The 26429-nt window shown below is 45.8% G+C and overlaps 1 protein-coding gene across 1 annotated transcript in view; it reads left to right on the top strand.

Annotated features, from left to right (window-relative positions):
• The window catches only part of ITGA3 (integrin subunit alpha 3), a 168973-nt gene that overhangs the window by 38420 nt on the left and 104124 nt on the right, over nucleotides 1-26429 (top strand). The window contains exons 2-3 of the mRNA XM_082271775.1: nucleotides 19259-19386; nucleotides 25391-25470. Of these exons, the coding sequence (XP_082127901.1) occupies nucleotides 19259-19386; nucleotides 25391-25470 (208 nt within the window). The remainder of the gene's footprint in view (nucleotides 1-19258; nucleotides 19387-25390; nucleotides 25471-26429) is intronic.

The following is a 26429-nucleotide window of genomic DNA, read 5'->3' as shown; positions in this document are numbered from 1 at the left end:
TAAAATTTTATAACAAACTGTATTTTTTTTTTTTTCAACATTTTTGGGGGGTTTTTTTTTGTTTGTTCAGCAAAAAAAAAAAAAACCCCAGTGGTGATTAAATATCACCAAAAGAAAGCTCTATTTGTTTAAAAAAAAAACAATACAAAATTCATTTGGCCACAGTGTTGCATGATCGCGCAATTGTCATTCAAAGTGCAACAGTGCTGAAAGCTGAGAATTGGTCTGGGCAGGAAGGGGGTTAAAGTGCTCAGTAAAGGGAGCTCGTCTATGCTCCAAGCTTTGGTAAAAAATGGCTGGATCTCATCAAGTCAAGACCCGCTGTAGTCCCAGCCTGGACCCCCACCAGGCCCCACCCCCACCAGGCCACACCCCAAACATGTTTGACTCCATCCCCGTAACTTACTCATTGATAAGGATGGATTGAAATGAGTTGGGGTCGTAGCCTGGAGGGCGTCCAGGCTGAGACTGCCACTCACCTTCGAATAGTGCGCATCCTGGGACATCCAGCCATTTTTTACAAAAACCATGGCCCAGCCGCCTGCTTTTACTGCCTCCTACCTGCAGGTGTGAAAAAGCCTTACAGAGTCTGTGTGATAGAAGAACCTGTCAATTGGTTAAACCTTCCAGTATTCACCATAAAAATAAATCTCTTAACTGACAGTTGCGCGGTCGTGCGACGCTGTGCCCAAATAAAATTGATGTCCTTTTTTTCCCACAAATAGAGCTTTCTTTTGGTGGTATTTTATCACCTCTGCAAATTTTATTATTTGCGCTATAAACAAAAAAAGAGCAACAATTCTGAAAAAAAAAACATTCCCAATAAAAAAATGTAAAAAATCAAATTTCTTCATAAATTTAGACCAATATGTATTCTGCTACATATTTTTGATTAAAAAAAATCCAAATAAGTGTATAGTGATTGGTTTGCGCAACAAACTATGGGATAGATTTATGGACTTTTTTTTTTTTAAATTGTTTTTATTGTTTTTACTAGTAATGGCGGCGATCAGCGTTTTTTAGCGTGGCTGTGACATTGCGGCGGACAAATCTGACACTAAGTGACACTTTTTGGGGACCAGTGACACCAATACAGTGATAAGTGCTAAAAAAAAATGCACTGTCACTGTATAAATGAAACTGGCAGGGAAGGGGTTAACACCACAGGTGATCAAGGGGTTAAGTGTGCTCCTAGGGAGTGCTTTCTAACTGTGTGGGGGATGGATGCATTAGAGGAAAAGAGCTGAAACACAAGATCTCTCTTTTACTCCCAGACAGAACATCGGTCTGCCTTCTTCACATAGGTAGATCGCCGTTCTTCCTTTCTTCTGAACGATCGGCGGGTCCCGCCGGCCATTGCGGCTGCCAGACTCGCTGATTGGCTCCCGCTTTTTCCAATCACAGCAGGAGCAGCGCTCTGGCAGCACACGTGTGCCCCACAGTGTGTGCAGAGAATCAAGTACATGTATGTGATTTTGCGCAGCCGCAGTACATATGTGGTGGCCGGTGGGCGGTCCTGAAGCGGTTTACCACTTTTTATTCACTCCTGTAGATAATCTCAGTCATGTATGGATTAAACACGGGTGTCAAGCTCCATTTCATTGCGGGCAGCAATAGCATTATAGTTGCCCTCAAGGGGCCGGTTGTATCTTTAAGACTGGATGTTCAGAGCACCCCACCACCCCCCCTTACATCAGATGTCAAGAGCCCCCCACCATCAGAAGTCATGAGTCCCCTACCCTCCCTTACATCACAGTGCACCCCCTTTCCTTGTGCTCCAGGAAGAAGCTGAAGGTGGAACTGGGAAGCAGAAAGTGCAGGGTCTGGAGGAGGACCAGAGCAGGGTTGGAGTCACATGCCAGAGTCTAGTGAATGCTGAGACCAGGGGAGGTGGAGAAGAGGGAGTTCTGTCCTCCTCTCTACTGCCAACTGCTGAGCCAGGGCATGGAGCAGAGATGAGCCTCTATGTGGCTGCCTCCCTGGTGCTGACTGGCAACTTTCGGCCCAGGAGGCAAGTATAAACCAGAGGCCCATGGTGCCTCTTCCCACTCTCCCTCTTCCTGGCCTCCTCCTGACCCCCATTCCAGGCTGAAGCTCTCTACTCACTGGCCTAATCCAGGTTCCTGACCTGGACACCAGGGTGGAGCTGGGACAGTTCAGTCAGGGCTGGCCAGGGGAGGAGAGTCTCCAGTGGGGCATGGAACCGGCCTCTGCTCAGACACAGTTTACACCATCCATGTGAGGGGGGGAGGCCTGAGCTCTGTCCTTGTCTTCATTCCGCACTCAGTAGGTCAGCGGTGGAGACTTTTTACTTCTCTTTACCAGGAATCCTTTAGACATGTCTGTGGCTGAAGCAGTGCAGCATTTTTATGGGGCATCTGAGCGGCCCGGGAGGGCAATTGCCCCCCTGGCCCAGTCCTCCCCTGCTGCCTCCTACTCCAGAAACGCAGGATCTAGAGGAGGGGTCCTGACCTCCTTTCTGCCGCCAACTGCTGAGACAAAGTGGGGGCGGAGATAAGGGGGGGTGCCGCAGCTGCAGAAAAGGTGCAAGGGCCACATGAAATTTCCTGAGGGTCCAGAATCGGCCCGTGGGCCTTGTATTTGACACATGTGGGTTAAACCATCATTAGGTGTTATTTAATTCACTTTCACAATGCTGGGGCCTTCTGTCTTTTTATCTCCATGGTCAAAGTCTAATCTTCTTTCAAAATCCTGGCAGCTGCCAGCAATCCGTTGGTGAGGACAATCTGAAGAGCGAAGGGAAACAATGGAGGGCGGGGCTTTAAAAGCAAATGTTTTACCTGCCGCCTTGATCTCCGCATAGATGAAGGCCACCATGACAAAGAATACGGGCTGTGACATGTCCTGACTGCTCAGATCTCTTATCTGGCTAGATGGTGGCTTTTAGACCTCATGTACACTTGGTGTTTTCCCAGCTCTCCTGAACGCCTTACTTCCGGCAGGAGAAGAGCAGCGTCAAAAATGCGCCTGAACCCGCGTTTTTGTAAACACATTTTTTTTTTTTTTAAACTTCAACTTTGTAAACACATTTAGGCGCGTCATGCGCTTGGGTATTAATTCATTTCATTGGCTAGAATAGTAATTTATAAATAAATAAATTAACGCTCTAGCACTAAATTCGCTTAGCGTTCATGCGCATTTAGGCGCATTAGGTCTTTTTTCTACCAAAATGCGCTGGAAGTGGGGTTGTTTTTGTCTAAATGCCTGTAAAGGCCCATGTGCGCATGGATACATAGACTAACACTGAGGGGCACTCAGAGGCAGAAAAAAGGACGTACTAAGCTCCTAAAAGTGGTGTTTTTAACACCAAGTGCACACGAGGCTTAAAAGTAATTGTCAGGGCAAAATAATAAAAAATAATAAAAATAAAAATGAATAAAACCCCTAAATCTCTTCCCTTTTAAACACAGTACAAGTACAGAAAAATCCCTGCTGATGGGCCAAAAATTCCTGTTTGGGCTGACAACGGTGACTTTGCTGTCCGGAAATCCCAACCAATGTTGTCAGAACTCCACCTATCCCCGCCCCTCTACATCCCTCTACCAATACAAACATTTTTTCCAAGCTGTTGTCTTTATTCCTAAGAGCCCACCCACAAACTGTGGTTAGGGAAAGGACTCTTGGGAGATATACACATAAACTTTAATGTCATCCCAGTCTTAGTCTGTAGGGTTCAATATTGAGTTGGCCCACCCTTTGCAGATATAACAGCTTCAACTCCTCTGGGAATGCTGTCCACAAGGTTTAGGAGTGTGTCTATGGGAATGTTTGACCATTCTTCCAGAAGCGCATTTGTGAGGTCAGGCACTGATGTTGGATAAGAAGGCCTGGCTCGCAGTCTCCACTCTAATTCATCCCAAAGGTGTTCTATCGGGTTGAGGTCAGGACTCTGTGCAGGCCAGTCAAGTTCCTCCACCATAAACTCGCTCATCCATGTCTTTATGGACCTTGCTTTGTGCACTGTGCGCAGTCACGATGGAACAGGAAGGGGCCATCCCCAAACTCTTCCCACAAAGTTGGGAGCATGAAATTGTCCAAAATGTCTTGGTATGCTAACACCTTAAGAGTTCCCTTCACTGGAACTAAGGGGCCAAGCTCAATCCCTGAAAAACAACCCCACACCATAATTTCCCTCCACCGAATGATTTGGTCAGTGCACAAAGCAAGGTCCATAAAGACATGAATGAGTGAGTTTGGGGTGGAGGAACTTGATTGCCCTGCACAGAGTCCTGACCTCAACCCGATAGAACACCTTTGGGGTGAATTAGAGCGGAGCCTGTGATCCAGGCATCTCGTCCAACCCAGCGCTTCTAGAAGAATGGTCAGACATTCCCATAGACACACTCCTAAACCTTGTGGACAGCCTTCCCAGAAGAGTTGAAGCTGTTATAGCTGCAAAGGGTGGGCCAACTCAATATTAAACCCTACAGACTAAGACTGGGATGCCATTAAAGTTCATGTGTATGTAAAGGCATGTGTCCCAATACTTTTGACAATAAAGTGTAGTTCTGGGGTTTGGGGGGGGGGGGGGGGGGAGCCTACATCTGTCAAAAACTGACCTCCTCATATCCAATACATAGTAGAGACCAGGGGCTGACTCAGCCTACCAGACTCCACCTGGTAGCTGATATTCTTATTGTATTGACTTTCTTTAAAGTGGAACTCAGCGAATATTGTCTAAATACATTCATTATGTGTATTTTTCCTTGACTCTTGGTGTGCTTTGCGTATTTCTTCCAGATCTGTGCAGTAATCCAGTGTGAGACTTTCCTGTAATAAAGACCACTCACTGCTGCTCTCTCTCCTTGTGCAGGGTGACTGGTCTTGTCTCCACCCTTTCCTGTAGTTTTCTGCAGGCAGCCTGTAGTGGGTGGAGCCTGCTAGGCCCCTCCCACAACCCTGCTCTCTGCACAGATTATATACAGCACAGTGATTTGACCGCTGCTACTTTAATAAGGTAATATCTGGATTTGCAAAGATATTGGGTCCAAAGGAAGCACATTTATATCCTTGGTGGCTATTGAGGAATATATTTAAATGAATGTTTTTGTGACTGCAGTCCAGCTTGAACACCATTTATGATTATTTATGACCTTAAACAATCTTTAAATGTTGCCTATGTATGTACAGGCATAGGATATACGTCAGCGTTCCCCTCCCGTGCCCTGAAGCTGTGTTTGTAGCCCGCGGCTCCAGTCTGCTCCTCTCACGTCGGGACATGTAGGGATTGATGATCGGGAGGCGGATGCTGTCACAGAAAACGTTTTTTCACTTCCATCACCTCCTTTACTTCTGTCAGTAGGAGATGAATGGTAAACATGTCTGAAAGTTTCAACCAATCACATGGCAGCTTATTTTTCTAGAGCTGTCTAGGTCTACATGGGCAACGGGGAGCTTTCCTTACTGGAACTTTTATATGGAAAACCTGTAGTAAAAGACACACACTCACCGGCCACTTTATTAGGTACACCTTGCTGGTACCGGGTTGGACCCCCTTTTGCCTTCAGAACTGCCCTAATTCTTTGTGGCATAGATTCTACAAGGTGTTGGAAACATTCCTCTGAGATTTTGGTCCATAGTGACATAAAAGCATCACGCAGTTGCTGCAGATTTGTCGGCTGCACATCCATGATGGGAATCTCCCGTTCCACCACATCCCAAAGGTGCTCTATTGGATGGAGATCTGGTGAGTGTGGAGGCCATTGGAGTACAGTGACCTCATTGTCATGTTGAAGAAACCAGTGGTGAGATGATTTGAGCTTTGTGACATGGTGCATTATCCTGCTGGAAGGAGCCATCAGAAGATGGAGACACTGTAGTCATAAAGGGATGGACCTGGTCAGCAACAATACTTGGGTAGGCCGTAAAATTTAAAACAATGCTCAATTGGTACTAAGGGGCCCAAAGTGTGCCAAGAAAATATCCCCCCACACCATTACACCACCACCACCAGCCTGAACCGTTGATACAAGGCAGGATGGATCCATGCTTTCATGTTGTTTATGCCAAATTCTGACCCCACCATCTTAATGTCGCAGCTGAAATCGAGACTCATCAGACCAGGCAACATTTTTCCAATCTTCTATTGTCCAATTTCAGTAAGCCTGTGTGAATTGTAGCCTCAGTTTCCTGTTCTTAGCTGACAGGAGTGGCACACTGTGTGGTCTTCTGCTGCTGTAGCCCATCTGCTTCAAGGTTCGATGTGTTGTGCGTTCAAAGATGGTATTCTTGGTTGTAACCAGTGGTTATTTGAATAGAGAATTAGTGTCGGTTCACAGTACCGCGACTTGTCAGGCGACTGGTCAGCCTGACAAGTCGCGGTCCATTGTGTGCTACGGGAACCGTTCTAATAGGAGCGACTGTACTACTTCGGGGCGACATCGGAGCGACTTGCATTGACTTCCATTATGTGAAGTCCGTGCAATTCGCGCCGAAGTCGCGGTGCACGCGACTTCACAGGTCGCCCCCGAAGTCGCCCCACGGTAGTGTGAACCGGCACTTAAATTGAAGTGCTGTGCTGTGGGATAAAGGCAATGTAATTGGAGATATTAAACAGTGAAAAACTTAAATCACAATGGTAAATCAGTGAATAACCAGTCAATAATGGCAAAATAATACTCAACGGGTGATAATGATGCATATAAATAGTGGAAGGAAGGGGTGATTAATAAATCAATGATCAAAGCATATATAGTGTCCTGCACCATGTGACATATAACACGCTGTGAATATATAATGCAGTTGATGATATAATCTTCAGGTGATAAATTAGTGGATCTTTTGTGTCACCATATACTACGTGAATCTTCAGTGCAAGTCGTTATTTGCGTTACTGTGGCCTTTCTATCATCTCAAACCAGTCTGCCCATTATCCTCTGACCTCTGACATCAACAAGGCATTTTCTTCCACACAACTGCCGCTCACTGGATATTTTCTCTTTTTCAGCCCATTCTCTGTAAACCCGAGAGATGGTTGTGTGGGAAAATCCCAGAAATACTCAGACCAGCCCATCCGGCACCAACAGGCTTGTCACGTTCAAAGTCACTTAAATCCCCTTTCTTTCCCATTCTGATGCTCAGTTTGAACGTTAGCAAGTCATCTTCACCACGTCTAGATACCTAAATGCATTGAGTTGCTGCCTTGTAATTGGCTAATTAGCAATTTCTGTTACCAAGCAATTGAACTGGTGTACCTAATAAAGTGAGTGTATGTGCTGCTGAAGAAGACCGAAATAGAGAACCTTTTGCTTTGCCCTGCATAGGTGTGCTTTCAAATGAATCCATGCCCCGCCCACGCAGAACGAGCAACAGGATGACTTTAATTTAGCCCTCCCCAAGCAGCTTATTTTTTTTCCCCCCGTTGCTTTGTCCAGCTGTCAGGAGCAAAAGAAAGTCATGAGTAATCTACAAGCTGGCAGAGCCATAGTTTACAGCCCATTCATACTTTTGCGGCAAGTTGCGGTATTGTGCATTACTGCAACATGCGCTAACATACTGTAACGGACCCCGTACTCCTGAAGAGTATGTCCGCCATATAAGCTTCCCTTGCCTGGTACCAGCATGATCCAAGATCCCTTCATTTGTAGAGAGTGTAGGGTGGTAAGAAGCATAAGACTGTTTATTCAAACACAAGCACAAAGAGATATACACTCAGGGGACAATCCCCCCCCCCCCCCACCCTTTGCATAAGGACACAGGGCGGGGTAAACTACATTCACATGACACGCAGGTATATTCAACTTTCCAACAGTAGACAGTCTTTAGGAAGGGCTGCTGGAGAAATCCTCCTCCCCTCTAGCAGCTAATCCACATATACATATACACCCCATAATAGGTTGATCCCAAGGCAGACAGAAACAATAGAACAATGGGATACAGGCGCATAACAATAACAAACCCCACATATACTGTCTGTCTTTCCTAGTGACGGTGACCACCGTCACACATACGTTTCATGCTTTAGCGTATTGCAGCTTATTTTACATCCTCCACTGCTTTGTCCAGCCACCAGGCGCAAAAGGATAGTAATATGTAATCTACAAGCTACTGGAGTCATAGCTTACAGCACATTTACACCTTTGTGACGCGTTGCGTTAATGCGCATGACCGCAACGCATGCTTACATACGTTACGTGCATTAGCATAATGCAGTGCAATTGATTTTCAATGCCACACTTAGCAATGATGCGATGCGACTCCAATGCACGTGTATTGAAGCGCAATGCAACCCACGGTTATGTAGTAGCTTGTATTGTGGTGTGATGCATTGCCAGAAATTGGAGCACACTGGATTTCTGGCAGATCGCATATTATTTCTGTACTTGCAGCATTAATAAAGGGATTAAACACGAGGAACGTTCGTCTATTTCAAGGATATACTAAATGTATTTTTTTTTTTTTTTTGACCTGACATACACTTTAATTCTCCATTATAGTCTCTATCTGCTTTTAATCACGAAACGCACAGCAGAGCTCATTACAAAGAGAACGAGATCTGCGATAATGTGAGAACTTCTAAATATATATATTTGGTTTTTATTAGCGGCTTTTATGTAAGTCTGTTTTAAGTTTGGTGGTCACTTCATGTTTCCATTACCGAGAATGAGTAGCTCACGTCAACTTATCTGACCTATTGTGCTGTCTTTGTTTATGAAAATTAGCTAATGGAGATGTGGTGAAGCCTTTTTCTCTTTTCTTGCTTGGCTGCAGCTTTTAGATAAAATTGGTAGGGGTTCTGTATATACAGGACTAAAAAAATAAAATAAAAGAGAACTTCTTGGTAAATACGGATGGTTTTACATTTGAATGTTGCATAGTTGGATCTTGAGGGTCTTTTTCTCTTTTTCTGAGCTTTCCTGTACTTACAAATATATTGTTGCTTACAGAGCTCAAAATCTCAAGCCTAAATTTACACATACAACCGATTGTTTCATAGGGGAAACTCTTCCCTCTTTTCTGTACTTACAAATACATTGTTACTTACAGAGCTCAATAGCTCAAGCCTAAATTTACACATACAGCTGATTGTTTCATAGGGGAAACTCTTCCCTCTTGCACTTACTGTGTTTGAATGGCATTGTAGTCTATGACTAAACTCTACAGAGAGGGAATCTTCAAAGGGAGGGGCCCTAACCGAGTTTGTACTGGCGCATAGTCAACCAGGTTTAGTTGGTAGCGCGTGTACCTATTTCTTCATGCTGGCTATGTTCCAATCTCCAATCATAAACAGTTTTTTTGTGCTACCTTAAAGCAATACTGTTGATAATGTGCAATAAGAAAGTACGTCATCCCCTCTCCTGCTGACAAGATAATAAAGACCCCCCGAATCAGTACCATCAGTACCGTGCTTATCTTGTTGGCACTCTTTTGGTCACCTAGGGCTGTATCTAACCTATCTTATCTGGGGGTGCAGTAAAAAGAGTCAGGGGAATAAAGTCAGCACTGTGTGCGAGTCACTGACAGTCTGTCACAGATGTAGAGATCCAGTATTTTCTTTTTCATCTCAAGCGCTTCTGTACTTCTAGTCACAATCCAGAAGTAATGTCTGATTGGTTGTACAGGGGCAATGCAGAAGTGTACAGGGAACATTAGTATGTATTGGGCTGTCATTAGGTTAGGATAAATAAATAGCACCTGTGCCCCCTTATATCAGGTGTCCCGATCAGGGTGCCCCTTGGGGGAAGGGGGGGACACAACTAAAATATAGGGGGGCAGAGCCAACCCCTAGCACCCCTTCTGTACTGCCTGGCCCCACTATCAACTGCCACTTCTGTACTGCCTATCCCAACCATCAACTGCCACTTCTGTACTGCCTGTCTCTACCATCAGCTTCCACTTCTGTACTGCCAATCCCAACCATCAACTGCCACTTCTGTACTGCCTGTCCCCACCATCAGCTTTCACTTCTGTACTGCCTATCCCATCCATCAACTGCCACTTCTGTACTGCCTGTCCCCACCATCAGCTTACACTTCTGTACTACCCATCCCAACAATCAACTGCCACTTCTGTACTGCCTGTCCCCACTAGAGATGGGCTAGGGCATGTTCGAGTTCGCACGTGCCCGATCCCACCAGGAAGCCGACACTTCACTCCGCTAATCACAGGCACTTTTCTTACAGACATTTCCTGATCCGCAGCTAAACAGATCGGGAAATGTCTCACTGCCTGTGATCAGTGAAATGCAGTGTTGACTTCCTAGTGGGATCGGGCACGTGCAAACTCAAACACGCTCAAGCCCATCTCTGGTCCCCACTATCAGCTGAATCTTCTGTACTACCCCCCCCCAATCAACTACTCCTTTTGTACTGACTTTTACCAACATTAACTGTCCCCCTGTATTGCCTGACCGCACCATCAACTGCCCCTTCTGCAGTGGCGTAGCATGGGGGGTGCAGGGGGGGCCGGCCGGACCGGGCGCAACATCTGCGGGGGCGCATCCGCAGTGTCACTCTGTCTGTCTGACTCTAAAATACACAGTTCACACACTGTCTGCGGCTGCCTCTATCTTTAGGCTGGGAGATGTCCAGCGCGGCCGCCCTATGGCTGAAAATGGTGGGTCGGGGCGGGCTGGACTGTGCCTCACCTGTCCATTGGTGTAGGGTGGGGTGGCATTGCAAGCCAAGCCCCGCCTATGCCGCCTCTCCTCACTGGGTTTTTTTTTTGATCACCTGATTAGAGCCAGAGGCTCTAATAGGCTTCAAAAAAGGGTGGACCCGGCCATTGTGTGACCAGCGTGCCCCTTTCAATGCAGAATGCACGCTGGTCTCATGGTGCATTGAATGGGGGCACGCTGGTCTTTCTGCATTGAATGGGGGCACGCTGGTCTTTCTGCATTGAATGGGGGCACGCTGGTCATTCTGCATTGAAAAGGGGCACGCTGGTCTCACTGCATTGAAAGGGGGCACGTTGGTCTCACTGCATTGGAAAGGGGCACGCTGGTCATTCTGCATTGAAAGTGGGCACACTGGACTCTCTGCATTGAAAGTGGGCACACTGGACTCTCTGCATTGAAAGGGGGCACGATGGACATTCAAACTTGTATTTAGATGCATTTTACTTTAATTACATCAGTATTTTCATAACAAACAATACATGGGGTAAGGGTTTCTTTAACTAATCTAGTGAAAGAGACTCGAGTGCTAAAATCCCGTGGGTTAGGGGGCGCAAATTACTTGCCTTGCCCCGGGTGCTGACAACCCACGCTACGCCACTGCTCTTCTGTACTGCCTGATCCCACAGTCAGCTGCCCCTTCTGTACTACCTGTCCCCACCATCAACTGCCACTTCTGTGCTGCCTGACCCCACAGTCAGCTGCCCCTTTTGTACCACCTGTTACCACCACCAGCTGTCCCTTCTTTACTGCCTGTACCCTCAGCCATCAACTACCACTTCTGTACTGCCTTCCCTTACTATCAGCTGACATTTCTGTACTGCCTGTCCCCACAATCAGTTGTCCCTTCTATACTGCCTGTACCCTCCCCCCCATCAACTGCCACTTCTGTACTGCCTGCCCCCCCCCCCAATCAACTACACTTTCTGTGCTGCCTGTGGTTTTCCTACTAATGATTTGCAGCCTGCTGTTCTCAATCTGTGTCATGTTGTGGTATGGAGGGTGTGATTTGGCACAGGTGGTGTATACAATTCACTCAGAAGCCTGGCAGGGCCGTACGGTGGTGCGGTTGGCTGTGTGTTCCCACTTGTCATTGAGTAGAAGAAGGTCTGAGTGTTCTGGCACTGAAAGCTTTCCTCAGTGTAGTATTGTGTGTCATTGAAGCTTGGCACCGCAGCCATGTGACCTGCCGGAGCTCGTCATTGTGCTGGAGCCTGAATGGAGCTTGGCATTGCCCGCTGTGTGTGTCATGCTGGGTGTGGCGTGCTGAGCGTTCTCTGCCATTTCCTCTGACTCACCTCCTTCCCCATCCAGGCATTCCATACATGCAGGTAGTCAGCCTCCTGCTATTAGTCACAGCAACAGCTTTCACCGTTACCCACCGCCGCTGACATTATTGGGATCCTTAACCCTTCGTAGGGCCATGGGTGCATCATGTCATGGCACAACAAAAATCACTCATCCCTTCATATCATACATGCGCTGGGGTGCGTTTGTGAGCGCATTCCAAACGCATGGCAGTCAAAAAATAATGGTTCCCTATGACTGCAGGTCACAGCAGCGCATTGCGTCGTGTTGCATTTCCCAGCACTGAAAAAAAGTACGGCATGCACTACTTTTTTTTTTTTTTCAATGCAATGCGTTCAAATGCATGCAAATGTGCATAACGCAACACATTAAAAGAAAAAAAAAAAAAAAAGGACAAATGCAATGCATGTAAAAAGAACACCAACGCGTTACAGTGCGTTACAATAAAAACAATATCACAAAATACAATATTGAAAACGATCAGAAAAATGTTGACCTTCGCTGGAAAACTTCCAATGCAATTGGGCCATCGAACGTTCCATCGAAAGAACGTCTGCCCCTCCTCTTTTGCCATCTGTGCCCCTATTGACTACACTTTAAACAAAGAGAATTCTCTCCACTGGGCTCAAAACAGTAATAAAATTATATTTGTACTATAATAAGGAAAGGGTTAAACTTGTGATCATGTTTCTGTATGGGTGACAACCGCTCTCCCAATTGTTTGTATGGGTGTCACAGGGACAGGAAGTGAGGGAAGACCCCTCCCAGTGGGGTCAAGGACAGAAATCAAACACTGAGCGAGGTTTTATCTCTTCCCCACTCTTTCCAGAATGAGAGAATGGTTTGTCGGGGGTTGGGCTTTAAGCGCACCACACAGGTTGCAATCTAATTGTACAATTTCCTTTAGATCTGTGAGACTGCCTGATTGGATAGTTTAGGTAGCTGCTCATATTATGTCGTTTTGGGAGAACTAAAGATTGGAGATTGTATTGTCCGATTGTAACGTGTATGGCTCCTTTAATGCTAGCAACAGTGTTCCATTCCCCTAAAAAATAATCAATAGTGGGTCGCTTTTCAGGAGGTTTGCATGTTGTATACTGCCTCCTCCTGACGTGTTTTTTTTTTAATTATTTTTTTTTATTAGGGTCATTTTTACATTGCGGGACTGCAAGTCAAGCATGTGAGCGACCTTCACTTACATGGGAGATTGTCGCGGGTGGCTCCTTCTGTCAAACTGCATGTCCTGTTAAATTTGCTGCTGCAATATGTTCTCCTATGAAGGGCACCAGCTGCCAATTAACCACCTGTTTTTACCACCCCCTAGCTGCCCGTGTGAAAAGAACCTTAAAGTGGTTGTAAACCGCAGCCATGAAATGTGAACAAAGCATATCCCTCTATAGTGTGTACTTGTTCCAATCCAGAGCACTAAGCCCTGGTTCACAATGGTGCAGTGTTGAAATCGCACGACTTCAGCGTAATTTCAAGGCCGCAGATCAGTGCGATTGGCACCTCTAAATTCATCGCTGCTAGCGACTTTGTTTAACAGAAGTGTCGCAGTGAAATCGGCAAAAAGTAGTGCAGGAAGCTTGGCAAGTCATGGCAATTTGAACGGTTCTATTGCAGACAATGGGATGGGGCTTGTCCTGCAATTTGGAACGGTCAAATTGCATTAAAAATTGCACTGGTGTGGATGATGGCTAGGTGCCATTTCTCTCTGCTGCCTCCTTCCTCTGCTATCAGCATGAGTCACTTCTGACAAGTTTTCCTGACACCAAGAGAAAAATGGTGACAGGAAGGGACCTCCAGCTGATTGACAGCTTCAGCTCTGTTGCTGTGTGCTGTGTGGAGGGGGGTGTGTCCCTTCCCTCCAATCAGCTCTCTGAGATCTCCTCACTGAGCTCATCAGAGTGTGATTTCCTCTCTCCGCCCCTTTTTTTTTTTTTTACAGCTCAGGCAAGCTTTATAAATTGTGCACTTTGAATGGATGTAGAGAAGAGAAGAATGTAGATAAACAGGTACAACTTATGCAGGATGATTGATTTCATCTCTGTGTATCACCTGAGGCCAGTCACTTCACTGCGTATATGGAAGGGTTACAACCACTTTAACCACTTCCCGACCAGCGACATACCTGTACGTTGCTGGACTTTCGGTGGTTATACTGGGATGATTCCTGCACAATACCCTGGTATTGTTTTTTTAGAGTTGGCGGTCGCCTCCCCTATAATAGCAATCGGAGTGACTCACCAGCCCCCCACCCCACCGCCTTCCACCGGGAGACCCGAGCAACCAGACAGCACATCCTGCCAGCGGACCAGACAGCCAGACAAAGCCAGAATCGGATGTTCGTAATAAAGACCTGGATCACTTCCTCCGCCATTTTTTGAAAATCAAAAGTATTCAAAACTCTGATCTTGGCATTTTTGAATGCTTTCAAGTGCAAAGGAGGGATTTGGAGTCTTATAGACCCCAGACCCCTCCATAAAGAGCACCTATCATGTGCCTATTGCTGTCACAAGGGATGTTTACATTCCTTGCGACAGATATAAAAGTGATTAAAAAAAAAATAGAATAATAATTTTAAAAAAAGTATAATAATTAAAAAATTATGATAATTTAAAAAAATTATAATAATAAAAGAAAAAAATAATAATAAAATAAAAATTATAATAATAATTAAAATTAAGTGCCACCCCCCCCCCCATGCTAGCGCACGAACACGCGTGTCTATCCCTCACGCATGCCAACAGCGATCATCCCACACATATGAGGTATCGCCGCAAAGGTCAGATCATGGGCAGTAATTCTAGCACTAGACCTCCTCTGTAGATATAAAGTGGTAACCTGTAAAGGCTTTTATATCATCGCCTATGGATTTTACATTGTCGCCGCTGGGTGGGCGTGCGCAATTTAGAAGCGTGACATGGTATCTATTTAATCAGCGTTCCATCATCTTATATTTAAAAAAAAAAAAATGGATTATGTGTTTTTTTTTTTCTCATTAAAATTGTAAAAATGTTATTTTTCCCCTAATATTTAGTTTGAAAAAAGGCTGTGCAAATACCATGTGACATAAAAAATTGCAATGACTGCCATTTTATTCTCTAGGGTCTCTGTTAAAAAAAAATATATATACAGCAGAGACCCTAGAGAATAAAATGGCAGTCATTGCAATTTTTTATGTCACATGGTATTTGCACAGCCTTTTTTCAAACTAAATATTAGGGGAAAAATAACATTTTTACAATTTTAATGAAATTACAGTGAAGCCGCGGCTAACAGCTCAGAGTGGGATTGGGTCGGATCGGCTTAAAATAAGGGAAGTATACTGATTTCTTCTTTACAGGGCTAGATAGGTTTGTGTTAGATCGTGGAGGTCTATAGATGCAGGGAGTTTAGTTCTAGGGTGGACTAACACTTTAAAGCAGGGGTCTTCAAACTATAGCCCTCCAGTTGTTCAGGAACTACAATTCCCATCATGCCTAGTCATGTCTGCAAATGTCAGAGTTTTGCAATGACTCATGGGATGTGTAGTTCTGCAACAGCTGGAGGGCCGTAGTTTGAGGATCCCTGCTTTAAAGGATCATATCGTATAAAAAGCCTGGCTAAAAAAGTCGAATTCTGAGCAACCTGTTCCGCCATGTGCATTGCATCTCCGCAGGCCAGGATGGAGCTGATAGCTGCAGGGTGCTCAAGGGGCATGTTGAATCTTAGCAGAGAGACCGCTGCTTCCACGCAGAGAGCAAGGGCCCTTCTCTGCAGCATGCTGGCAGGGGACAGGCTTTTCTACTCAGCAGCTGTGGCTGCTTTCTAAAGAAAACCAACTTTACGTGCCTTTGATGCACCTGGAATGTATTTATCTGATATAAACAGAGCTGTACCCATTTGATGCGTCAAGCCTCTAGCAATCCAGTGTGGCCCGCCAGACGTTCGCTAACGACGGATGCATGGACTCATAGCTTTACAACAGCTGGAGAGCCAGAGGTTGCCCAAGGCTAAGCCAATACAGATGAATGGCGGAGCTCAGCCATCTGTAGTGATAAATGAGATGGTGTGTAATGTACAGGTATGTGTGCAGACACCTTCCTCACTCCCCCTCTGATGATGGAAAGCAGACCACCTCAGTGTATACACTGCAGAGGATACAAGGGAGAGAAGAATGAGGAGGAGGAAGACAGGAGTGGGAGCGACTAAATGAAATGCTGCAGAAAGACACCAAGATTATTCAGCAAGAATGCAGCCCTGGCATTCCTCCCTCCGCTATTCCGATAATAAACTGCACTTGGAGTGGATGGATTTCCACAGGATCAGCAGGATATTACACCTGGACCTGGTTGTCTGAGCGAAACTGAGTTCATTTCCTCAAAGATTTCCTCTTTTACATCACAAAATGTTATATTAAACGCATAGGTGTGCTCAGCCTATTGCATTAGGGTGCGCACCCCAAAGCTCAGACGCAGAGCAGCAGAGGCGGGGGTTAGGGGCATACACATGCCTCGGCTGTGGTGCTATGCCGTGGCAGAAATTATAGAGAGCAAAGCAATATTTTTTAGAATTGTGATTTTATTTATTTATTTTTTACTTTTTTTGTTTAATTCTTTTAATTGATTTATTATAAATTGTTTAAGATTACTGTTGTGGGGGGGGGGGGGGGGGGGTTGGTGAAATATCAGGGGCCAAAACAACAGCCCCTCTAATGTTTCACATTTAAGACTGAGTCTCAGCTGCACAGATGAATGAATAGGAAGCACAGGTTTCCTATTCATTCACAAACACAGTTTACTATACTTCATTAATGAATAGACACAGAAGCGATCAGTACCGATCGCTCACTGTGTTCATTCAAAAAAAGGAAGGGGGCCAGTAAATTATATTTACCAGCCCTTTCCCTCCGATCCCCCTGCAGTGCAGCTGGAGGGAGGAAGATGGCAAGCTGGCAGCACTGCAGGGAGAGGAACAAGAAGGATCGGTGTCTGCAATAAGGCTCCTGCTCAGCAAGTGACGCCCTTTGAATTGATAGGACTCGGGCCTGGTATAGGCAGGCCGGCTGTACTGTCTTATGAGAGGCCCTGGCTCACGGGGGTGATTAGGGTGTGCCCAGGCACACTTCGCACACCCCATGCGCACGCCTATGATTAAAGCTTAGTTCTGCCCCCAGAAAAAAAAATTAAAGTCAGCAGCTACACATACTGTAGCTGTTGACTTTTAATATTAGGACACTTGCCTGTCCATGAATCCAGCGATGTTGGCACTCCAGCCGATGTTTTCATCAGCTGACGTATGCTGCCGCCGCCATTGCCGGTAAGGGAACCCAGCAGCGAAGTCTTGCGGCTTCATGGCCGGTTCCCTACTGCGCATGCGTGAAGCCAGCTGCACATTCTGAATGGTGCGACGGCGAGTGAAGGAGAAGAAGGCTGTACTTACCCCCCTACATATTTGCACTTACACAATATAACAAGTTTAAAATGCAATCCTTGAAAACTAATTTATTCAGGGAAGCCTACACCACTTCCACTGAAAAACTGTACTTGAGTCACCTCCATCAGATCATCCCCCGCAGCTATTGTCTTTTGTACCACCTTCTCCTCCCTTTAGATTTTAAGCTTCATGAGCACGGCCCTCCTTTTCCTTCTGTATTGAACTGTATTGTAATTGCGCTGTCCCCTTTATATTGTAAAGCACTGTGCAAACTATTGGTGCTATAAAAAACCTGTATAACAATGGTCTCCAAACTGTGGCCAGGAAGCCCAGTGACCCCAATGATGGGGCAAAGTTCCTCCCAGTGATACCAACAACGGGCACAGTGACACCAATGATAGGGCACAATTTCTCCCAATGACCCCATCAGTGGTGCACAATTTCTTCCAATGACACCAAGAACAGGACCCAATGATACCAGTGATGGGGCACAATTCCTTCCAATGACACCAACAATGGGGCAGAATGACAAAAATGATGGGGCACAATTCCTTCCAATAATGGGGCACAATTTCTCCTAATGACCCCAACCACAGGGCACAATTCCTCCCAATGACACCAACAACAGGACTCAATGACACCAGTAATGGGGCACAATTCCTCCAAATGATGGGGCACACTTTCTCCTAATGATCCCAATGATGGGGCACAATTTCTCCCAATGACCCCATCGAGGGGGCACAATTCCTTCCAATGACACCAACAACAGGACCCAATGACACCAGTGATGGGGCACAATTCCTTCCAATGACACCAACAATGGGGCCCAATGACAACAATGATGGGGCACAATTCCTTCCAATAATGGGGCACAATTTCTCCTAATGACGCCAACCATGGTGCACAATTCCTCCCAATGACACCAACAACAGGGCTCGACACCAGTGATGGGACACAATACCTTCCAAAGACACCAACAACGGGGCCCAATGACACAATGACACTAACGATGGGACACAATTCCTCCCAATGAAGCCAACAACGGGACCCAATGACACTAATGATGGGTCACACTTCCTCACAATGATGGGGCACAATTCCTCACACTGATACCAACAATTGGGCACTATTTCTCCGAATGACACCAATGATGGGGCACAATTCCTCCTAATGACCCGAACCACGGGGCACAATTCTTCCCAATGACACCAACAACAGGACCCAATGACACCAATGATGGGACACAATTCCTTCCAATGACACCAACAACAGGATCCAATGACCCTAATGATGGGATACAATTCCTCCCAATGATGGGGCAAAATTCCTCCCACTGATACCAAAAATGGGGCACTATTTCTCCGAATGACACCAATGATGGGGCACAATTCCTCCTAATGACCCGAACCACGGGGCACAATTCTTCCCAATGACACCAACAACAGGACCCAATGACACCAATGATGGGACACAATTCCTTCCAATGACACCAACAACAGGATCCAATGACACTAATGATGGGACACAATTCCTCCCAATGATGGGGCAAAATTCCTCCCACTGATACCAAAAATGGGGCACTATTTCTCCGAATGACACCAATGATAGGGCAAAATTTATCTAGCTGATCCCACACAGCAATAGCGCCACGCATGTGAGGTATCGCTGCAAACGTCAGCAAAAGCAATAATTCTAGTCTCATAATGACATTGTATTTAGAAAAAATCAGTAATGTTGCAGTAATGTATGTTATAATGTAAACCACCGATTGTGAATCATGTTGCATTGTCATGCTATGGTTTTTGTTTTAGCCTGTTTTCTTCCTCTGACCTATACAGTATATTTCATATCATCCTAAATTAAAATGTACTAATCATCCCAATTAAATGTCTTCTGCAGGCTTCTGGCGGGAGCTCCTCAGGACGCAGCGCCCTCTGGTGTCAAAGTGAATCGGACCGGAGCCCTCTATGCGTGCCCTATTACCATGTCAAAGGACGACTGTTTCCGCGTCTCTATCGACCAGGAAAGTACGTTTTGGCAATCATGTGACTTTGATGTGATTATCAGCAGAACCTTTGTTAGATATTCCCCTTGGGCAGATAGGGTAATGTGGGTTCAGGGCTGCTGAAAGAAATCTCATGGCCCCGTACAGACTATCTGGCAGGACCCCCACAGAAAATATTAAGGCTTCATTCACATATAGGCATCCCGGATGCTGCAATTCTGCCCGCGATCCCGAACCACTGCAAGTCGCGGGACGCCCGTGCGATTCCTGTGACTTGCAATGGCACCCCAAATGCATTGCGATTTTTGCCGCAATTGTCGCCCAAATAATCGCAGTAAAATCCCACAAACAGAATTGTGGGACACCTGTCACCCCAAAAAAGTGCAAGAGCTTCTTTTAGGAGACAGGCATCTCACGATTCTGTTTGCGCAATTTTACCGTGATTTGTTGGGTGACAATCGCGGCAAAATCGCACCGAGTTTGGGGGTGCCATTGTAAGTCACGAGAATCGCTCGGGCGTCCTGCGACTTGTAATGGTTTGGGATTGGGGACAGAATCGCGGAAATTCTGCCTGCGATCTGAGACACCTATATGTGAATGGAGCCTAAAGATATATTTAGCCAAAATTACAAAAAAATCCTTATTAGCTGATACAAATTCAACATAACTCACAGAATTCCCGCTAAATCTAAAAGGAAAAACTGAGTTAATAAATAAAATTGAAGAGGAGATTAAAAAAAAATATATACAGGCTGGGCAGTTGGAGCTCTGGGATCAGAGAGACAGAAGGAGAGAAACAAAGTTAGAGATCAGGAGCAGAGCTAACATTAGAGCCAGGGCTGAGAAGGGGGGGGGGGGGGGGCACACAGGGAGGGGGATTAGTGAGGGACAACTGTACCTTTCTCAGCAGATAAAAGCTGGCAGCAGGGAGAGATCAGCTTTCAGCTGCTGGAGTTCTGTATTTGTTGTCCATCACTAATCCTCCTCCCAGTGTGGGCCCCTCTGTGTGCTCAGGCCCCCTACAAGAGGACCCCTATCAGCTGCCCTGTGTGGGTTGTATGCTCTGGGCCAGTGATGGCAAACCTTGGCACCCCAGATGTTTTGGAACTACATTTCCCATGATGCTCCACTATACTGCATGAGCAGTAGCAGTAGCGTGAGCATCATGGAAAACCGTTCCAAAACATCTGGGGTGCCAAGGTTTGGCATCACTGCTCTGGGCAATGCCCTATGTAGGGAACAGAAGAGGGACTGACAGCTGATGAGAATGTATGTAGATACACTGCCTGGCCAAAAAAAAAAAAGGTCACACACTCGTTGGCTTTGATTATGGCACGCATTCGCTGTGGCATTGTTTCGATAAGCTTCTGCAATGTCACAAGATTTATTATCCGTCCAGTGTTGTATTCATTCTTTACTAAGATCTTGTATTGCTGATGGGAGAGTCGGACCACTGCGCAAAGCCTTCTCCATCACATCCCAAAGATTCTCAATGGGGTTAAGATCTGGACTCTGTGGTGGCCAATCCATGTGTGACAATGATGTCTCGTGCTCCCTGAACCCCTCTTTCACAATCTGAGCCTGATGAATCCTGGCATTGTTATCTTGGAATATACCCGTGCCATCAGGGAAGAAAAAAACTATTGATTGAATAACCTGGTCATTCAGTATATTCAGGTAGTCAGCTGACCCCATTCATTGGGCACATGCAGTAACTATCCAATAGGATATCCAATAGGATAGTTACTGCATGCTTAGTTTAGTTAGTGGCTTAGTTAATTCCAGGTGGTGCCTATTTTTTGGCCAGGCAGTGTATATCAATAGGGTGAAATAATAAGTGAGTATGTGATATCTGTGTGATCATATCCAGCTCCTTGGGCGCCATGTCTAATGCCCTTGAAAGCCTTTTTCCTTAGAATCCTTTGGCAAGTTTTTGGCGAGGTAGACGCCTGGCCTTCCTCTAACCCTTCTATTTCCATGGGCCCGGGACCGGCATGTGACAACATTGGGGAATGGACAATCTGTATACTAGAGCCAGTTTAGACAGGAGCTAATTAGCCTACCAGCATGTCTATGGAGTTTTTGGGAAATTTTAGTACCCAGGGGAAGTTTACACAAGCACAGGGAGGACATGGAAGCTCCATCTGGTGTCTTAGCCAGGATTTGAACCACGGACCCCAATTCTGCAAGGTACAAGTGCCAAAGAAAGTTTTTGTTTTCACGATAAAAGAGCCCTTTCACGCTGGCAGTCAGTGACGGGACAAGGCCATCTACAACCCAGGGGGGACATGCCAAATTACCCCTCCGTAGATGAATGATTATCTGTCAGCAAAAATCCCCCCCCAAAAGTCAAGTACTAATCTGCCTGCTCCCCCAAGCATCCCCCTTCCTCCCAGTACAAATCCACCCCCCTGCTGAAATCCCCCCTCCTGCCACAAATATCCCCCCCCCCCAGCTCAAATCCTCTCTCTCCCCATATGCCCCCCGAGCACTAATCCCCCACCCCCACCCAAAAAGAGAAAAAAAAGCGTCCTCCTCCTAGCACAAACCCTCTACCTCTCAAATTTCTCCTTCAAGCACAAATCCTCTCCCCCCATTCCCAATCTCCCCTCCTAGCACAAATACCCCCTAAATCATCCCTACTAGCATAAATCCCCCCCTCCCCAAAAAAAAAATTCTGTTCTGATTTTAGCACAAATCCCCCTACCATGTTAGCTTTTCTAGCACAAACACCGAAATCCCCCCCTTGTAGCATAAATCCCCTTCACCCGTCCACCCCAACACAACTACATCCCCCCCAAATCACCACTCCTAGCACACCTCCCCAGATTTCCCCTCCTAGAACAACTCTTACCCCCTGACACACCCCTCCCCCTCAAATTCCCCCTCCAAGCACAAATCCTTCCCCCCACTCCAAATCCCCCCTCCTAGAACAAATACCCTCCCCCCCCAAAAAAAAAAAGAATTGCAATTTTAGCACATCCCACAAATCCTCCCTTCTTGAACAAGTCCTCTTCACCCATCCCCCCCCCCCCCCCAGATTACCACTTCTAGCACACCTTCTCAGATATCCCCTCCTAGAACAATTCTTCCCCCCTGCCCCACCCTCAAATTTCCCTTCCGAGCACAGATCGTCTCCCCCCACTCCAAATAGCACAAATACCCCCCCCCCCCCAATCATCCCTACTAGCATAAATACCCCCCCCCAAAAAATTATGCTTTTATCTCTCTCCCCCCCCCCCCCACCATATTACCTCTTCTAGCACAAACCCCCCCCACAATTACCCCTGAATCACCACTCCTAGCACACCTCACCAGATTTCACCTCTTGGAACAATTTTACCCCCCTCCCCAAATTCCCCCTCCCAACACAAATTCTCTCCCCCCCATCTCTTTGTGGTGCCCCCCCCCCCACTTCACATGATACCACAATGCCTAGGGCAGCCACACCTCCTGCCCACCCAAGCTAGCTGGCCCACAGTTGCGGTGTGGCTCCAATGATCTCAGTGGGCGAGTTTGGATCCTGATTGGCTATACAGTGCCGAGGTCATCAGAAGCCCATCCCGGGTGGCTCCAGATAATCAGTAATTGATTGTGAGCTGTCGGTGACACCTTGGTCACAATTCTGTGGTGTTGTTCTGGGGCACATTACAATGCATGTATGCAGACTGGCCACTAAGAGCCTCTTGCCCCCCCCCCCCCCCCCCGCTGCATGTATGCGTATTACTGTCATGAAGGGGTTAAGGTTAGACACGCGTAGTGGGAGCTCCGAGGGGGAGGTATCTCTACTGGAATCTCTGGTTTACAAAATGAGTCTCTGGTTTAATCCAATCAATATGTAGTAATGATGATATAGAGAAATGACAGATAAATGTTTATTCTATAGCCCTGGCCTGTGTTAGTTAAGATTTTAATGCTCCCTATAAATTAGCCGTCCTTCAAATCCTGACTTCCTCTATTTCTCCCACATATGTCCAGGCTGACACAGCAGCAGGAGCTGTAATCTGACAGATCTGGGCTAATAATTATATTTATACTACAAAAATGGGTTTGTTCACAGAACACCATTTAAAGGGATTGAAGCTTAGAGGTGTTCCTTGTCTTTAATAGGAGGATGAGTTGTGCTAGGGTGGTGTGCTCCTTTAAGTCACCTCCTAGCCCCGCCCTCAGTCTCAGCAAACCCTGCTCTGGGCTAGTCAACCACATCCACCAGAGCAACACCCATCCTGAATAAGCCACACCCCCTTTAAAGCTATTTTTAGATTTAACCTGTCCCCTTAACCACGTCTGGACCAGAAGGATTTGCCCCCTTAACGACCAGGCTATTTTTTGCTACTGCGTTTCTTTAAGAGTAAATTGCGCGGTCTTGCGACTTTGTACCCAAATAAAAATTGATGTCCTTTTTTTCCCATAAATAGAGCTTTCTTTTGGTGGTATTTGATCACCTCTGCGATTTTTATTTTTTGCTCTATAAACAAAAAAATAGCGACAATTCTGAAATAAATATATATATTTTTCACTTCCTGCTATATAACATTCCCAAAAATAAAATTTAAATATCATTTTTTTCATCCTTTTAGGCCAATTTGTATTCTGCCACATATTTGTGGTAAACAAAAAAATCCCAATAAGCATATTTTGATTGGTTTGCGCAAAAGTTATTGCGTCTACAAACTAGGGGAAAGATTTATGTCTTTTTTTTCTTTTTTTTAACTAGTAATGGTGGCAATCTGCGATTTTTAGCGGGACTGCAACATTGGGACGGACAGATCGGACCCCTAACTTACATTTTTGACACTTTTGGGGGGAACCAGTGACATTACTACAGTAATCAGTACTAAAAATATGCACTGTTACTGTAATAATGACATTGGCAGGGAAGGGGTTAACCCAGGGGTGATCAAAGGGTTAGGTGTGAGCCTAGGGGAGTGTTTTCTAACTGTGGGGAGACGGGGAGAGACTTGTGAAATAGAAATAGAAGGATCACCAGGGATCTGTGATCATTTTGGAGAGAACAACAGTCTGCTGTGTTTACAACAGCTGACCGTCCTTCTCTCTCAGCGGGGAACGATCGCAGGTGCCCAGTGGCAATCAGTGCCCCGGTCCCGTGGATCGGCATCCCTACTGCCCAGTGGGGGCGCGCACGCCCAGGATTGCTCCCGCGAACCGCCGTACAGTTACGGCGATTCGTGCAGCCGAGCCAGCCTGCTGCAGTATATATGCGGCGGGTGGTCTGCAATTGGCTAAAGACAACAGTCCATAGGATTAATGGATCCAACTGTATGTGGGCTTCATTTTTTTTACAGGGAGTCGCAAAACAGCTGATTTCATTGTTATCTCTCACATAAAAGCAATATATCAGTGTTCTTGATTGGCTTTTTTAAAATTGTAAGTGCTTGTGAACCCCTGGCATGAAAAATTAACAAAGCACAATCTTCTATAGTGTATACTTGCCTCAATCCAAAGCACAAAGTGTGATTTCTGTCTTCTCTCTCATTCCTCGGCTATCTGCATAAGTCACTTCTGACCGTTTATGCCGACACCAAGGGGTCTCGAGAGATGCCGCCCCCCCCCTTTAGCACACAGCAGGTGATTGACAGCCTCAGCTGTCCATGTTTAATTATGAGAATTTCCACCACTCAGGTGTCAGATTACACTCAGCACCCTGCTCTATGCTGTGCAGTGTGTGAGATCAGATCCCTGCCCCCTGCCTGCCAGAGCTCAGAAATGCTGTGTAAAACTCTTGACTTTGTATGGGCTTTAAAAGGAGGTGAACAGATCTGAACCCATCTCTGGGCTAGCCACAAAAATAAAATGAAACAAAAATATTAATAGAATAAAAATAAAATAAATAAATATTAATAATAATTAAAAATGAAAAATAAAAATAGAAATAAAATAAAATAAAAATCCCTCTTTAGGATTTAAATCTGGAAAACTAGAATTCCTCTCGTGCAGTGGGGCTGCTCTTTAGACTTTTTTTCATTGTAATCTAAGGATTCTGTATGATGTTCTTGTGTCCACAGGTCAGCCCGGTCGTAACCTCATTGAGAATATGTGGTTGGGAGTCACGGTCGAGTCACAGGGACCTGGGGGGCGTGTCTTGGTAAGTAACATCTTCACATATAGAATCAAAGCATGCTGGGAAATATCTTCTAAAGTTTTGAGAGGGACATCAAGTTTGAAGGTCAATGTCCCAATTTGCATATAATAACCGCCTAAAATTCCGGATCTACTTTTCATTTTGGTGTTACTTTTCATATATGTAACTTCTGCTTATGCGCTTTTAATATACGCTCCATCTGAACCACCCAGGTTGGTGACAAGTACTCTGTAAGTGTTTTTTGCTCCTTTTTTTTTTTATCTAGTAAATATACCATTTGAAGTGTTTAATTATATCTGTTTAATAAGTGCAACCTGTTGATCCTGCCATAAATCATGTGAGCTGATAATATGCTATGCTCTCAGCCTATCAGTTAGCATGATTATCAGCTCTCTATCTGAACTACAAAACACCCCCTCCCCTTTGTTAATGAGATTATGAGAGGGAGAGGTGCTCTGTAGTCCTGACGCACCTTCTGTTCTAGGGTGACAACACTCCATAGATACAGTACAGTGAGTGAGCGTTGTCACCCTAGGACAGGAAGTGTGTTCTTGGCAGCGTCCTAGTCAACTGCACAAAAACATAAATATACAGTATATATACACAGGTATATAAAGTATATACAGTATGTCTGTGTGTGTATATATATATACACTATAATGTCAATAGATTTGGGGTGACAGCTGGTCCAAATCATTTGGTGGAGGGGGGATTATGGTGTGGGGTTGTTTTTCAGGGGTTGGGCTGGCCCTTAGTTCCAGTGAAGGGAACTCTTAACCACTTGCGGACCGCCGCAAGTACATATACTGCGGCGGTCAACCCCGTGCAGGCAAAGTGACGTATCCATACGTCACTAGCTCCTGCCGCTCTTAGGCGTGCTCCCGCGCGCCCCCGCCGCTGCTGATGACATTATTGGGTTCAGAACTGATCAGTCATCAGGTCCTGGCCAATGATTTTTGGCC

This window comes from Pelophylax lessonae (assembly GCF_965119305.1).
Source record: "Pelophylax lessonae genome assembly, chromosome: 11".
Taxonomy (NCBI): Eukaryota; Metazoa; Chordata; class Amphibia; order Anura; family Ranidae; genus Pelophylax; species Pelophylax lessonae.
This window is presented reverse-complemented; position numbering and strand designations above follow the sequence as displayed.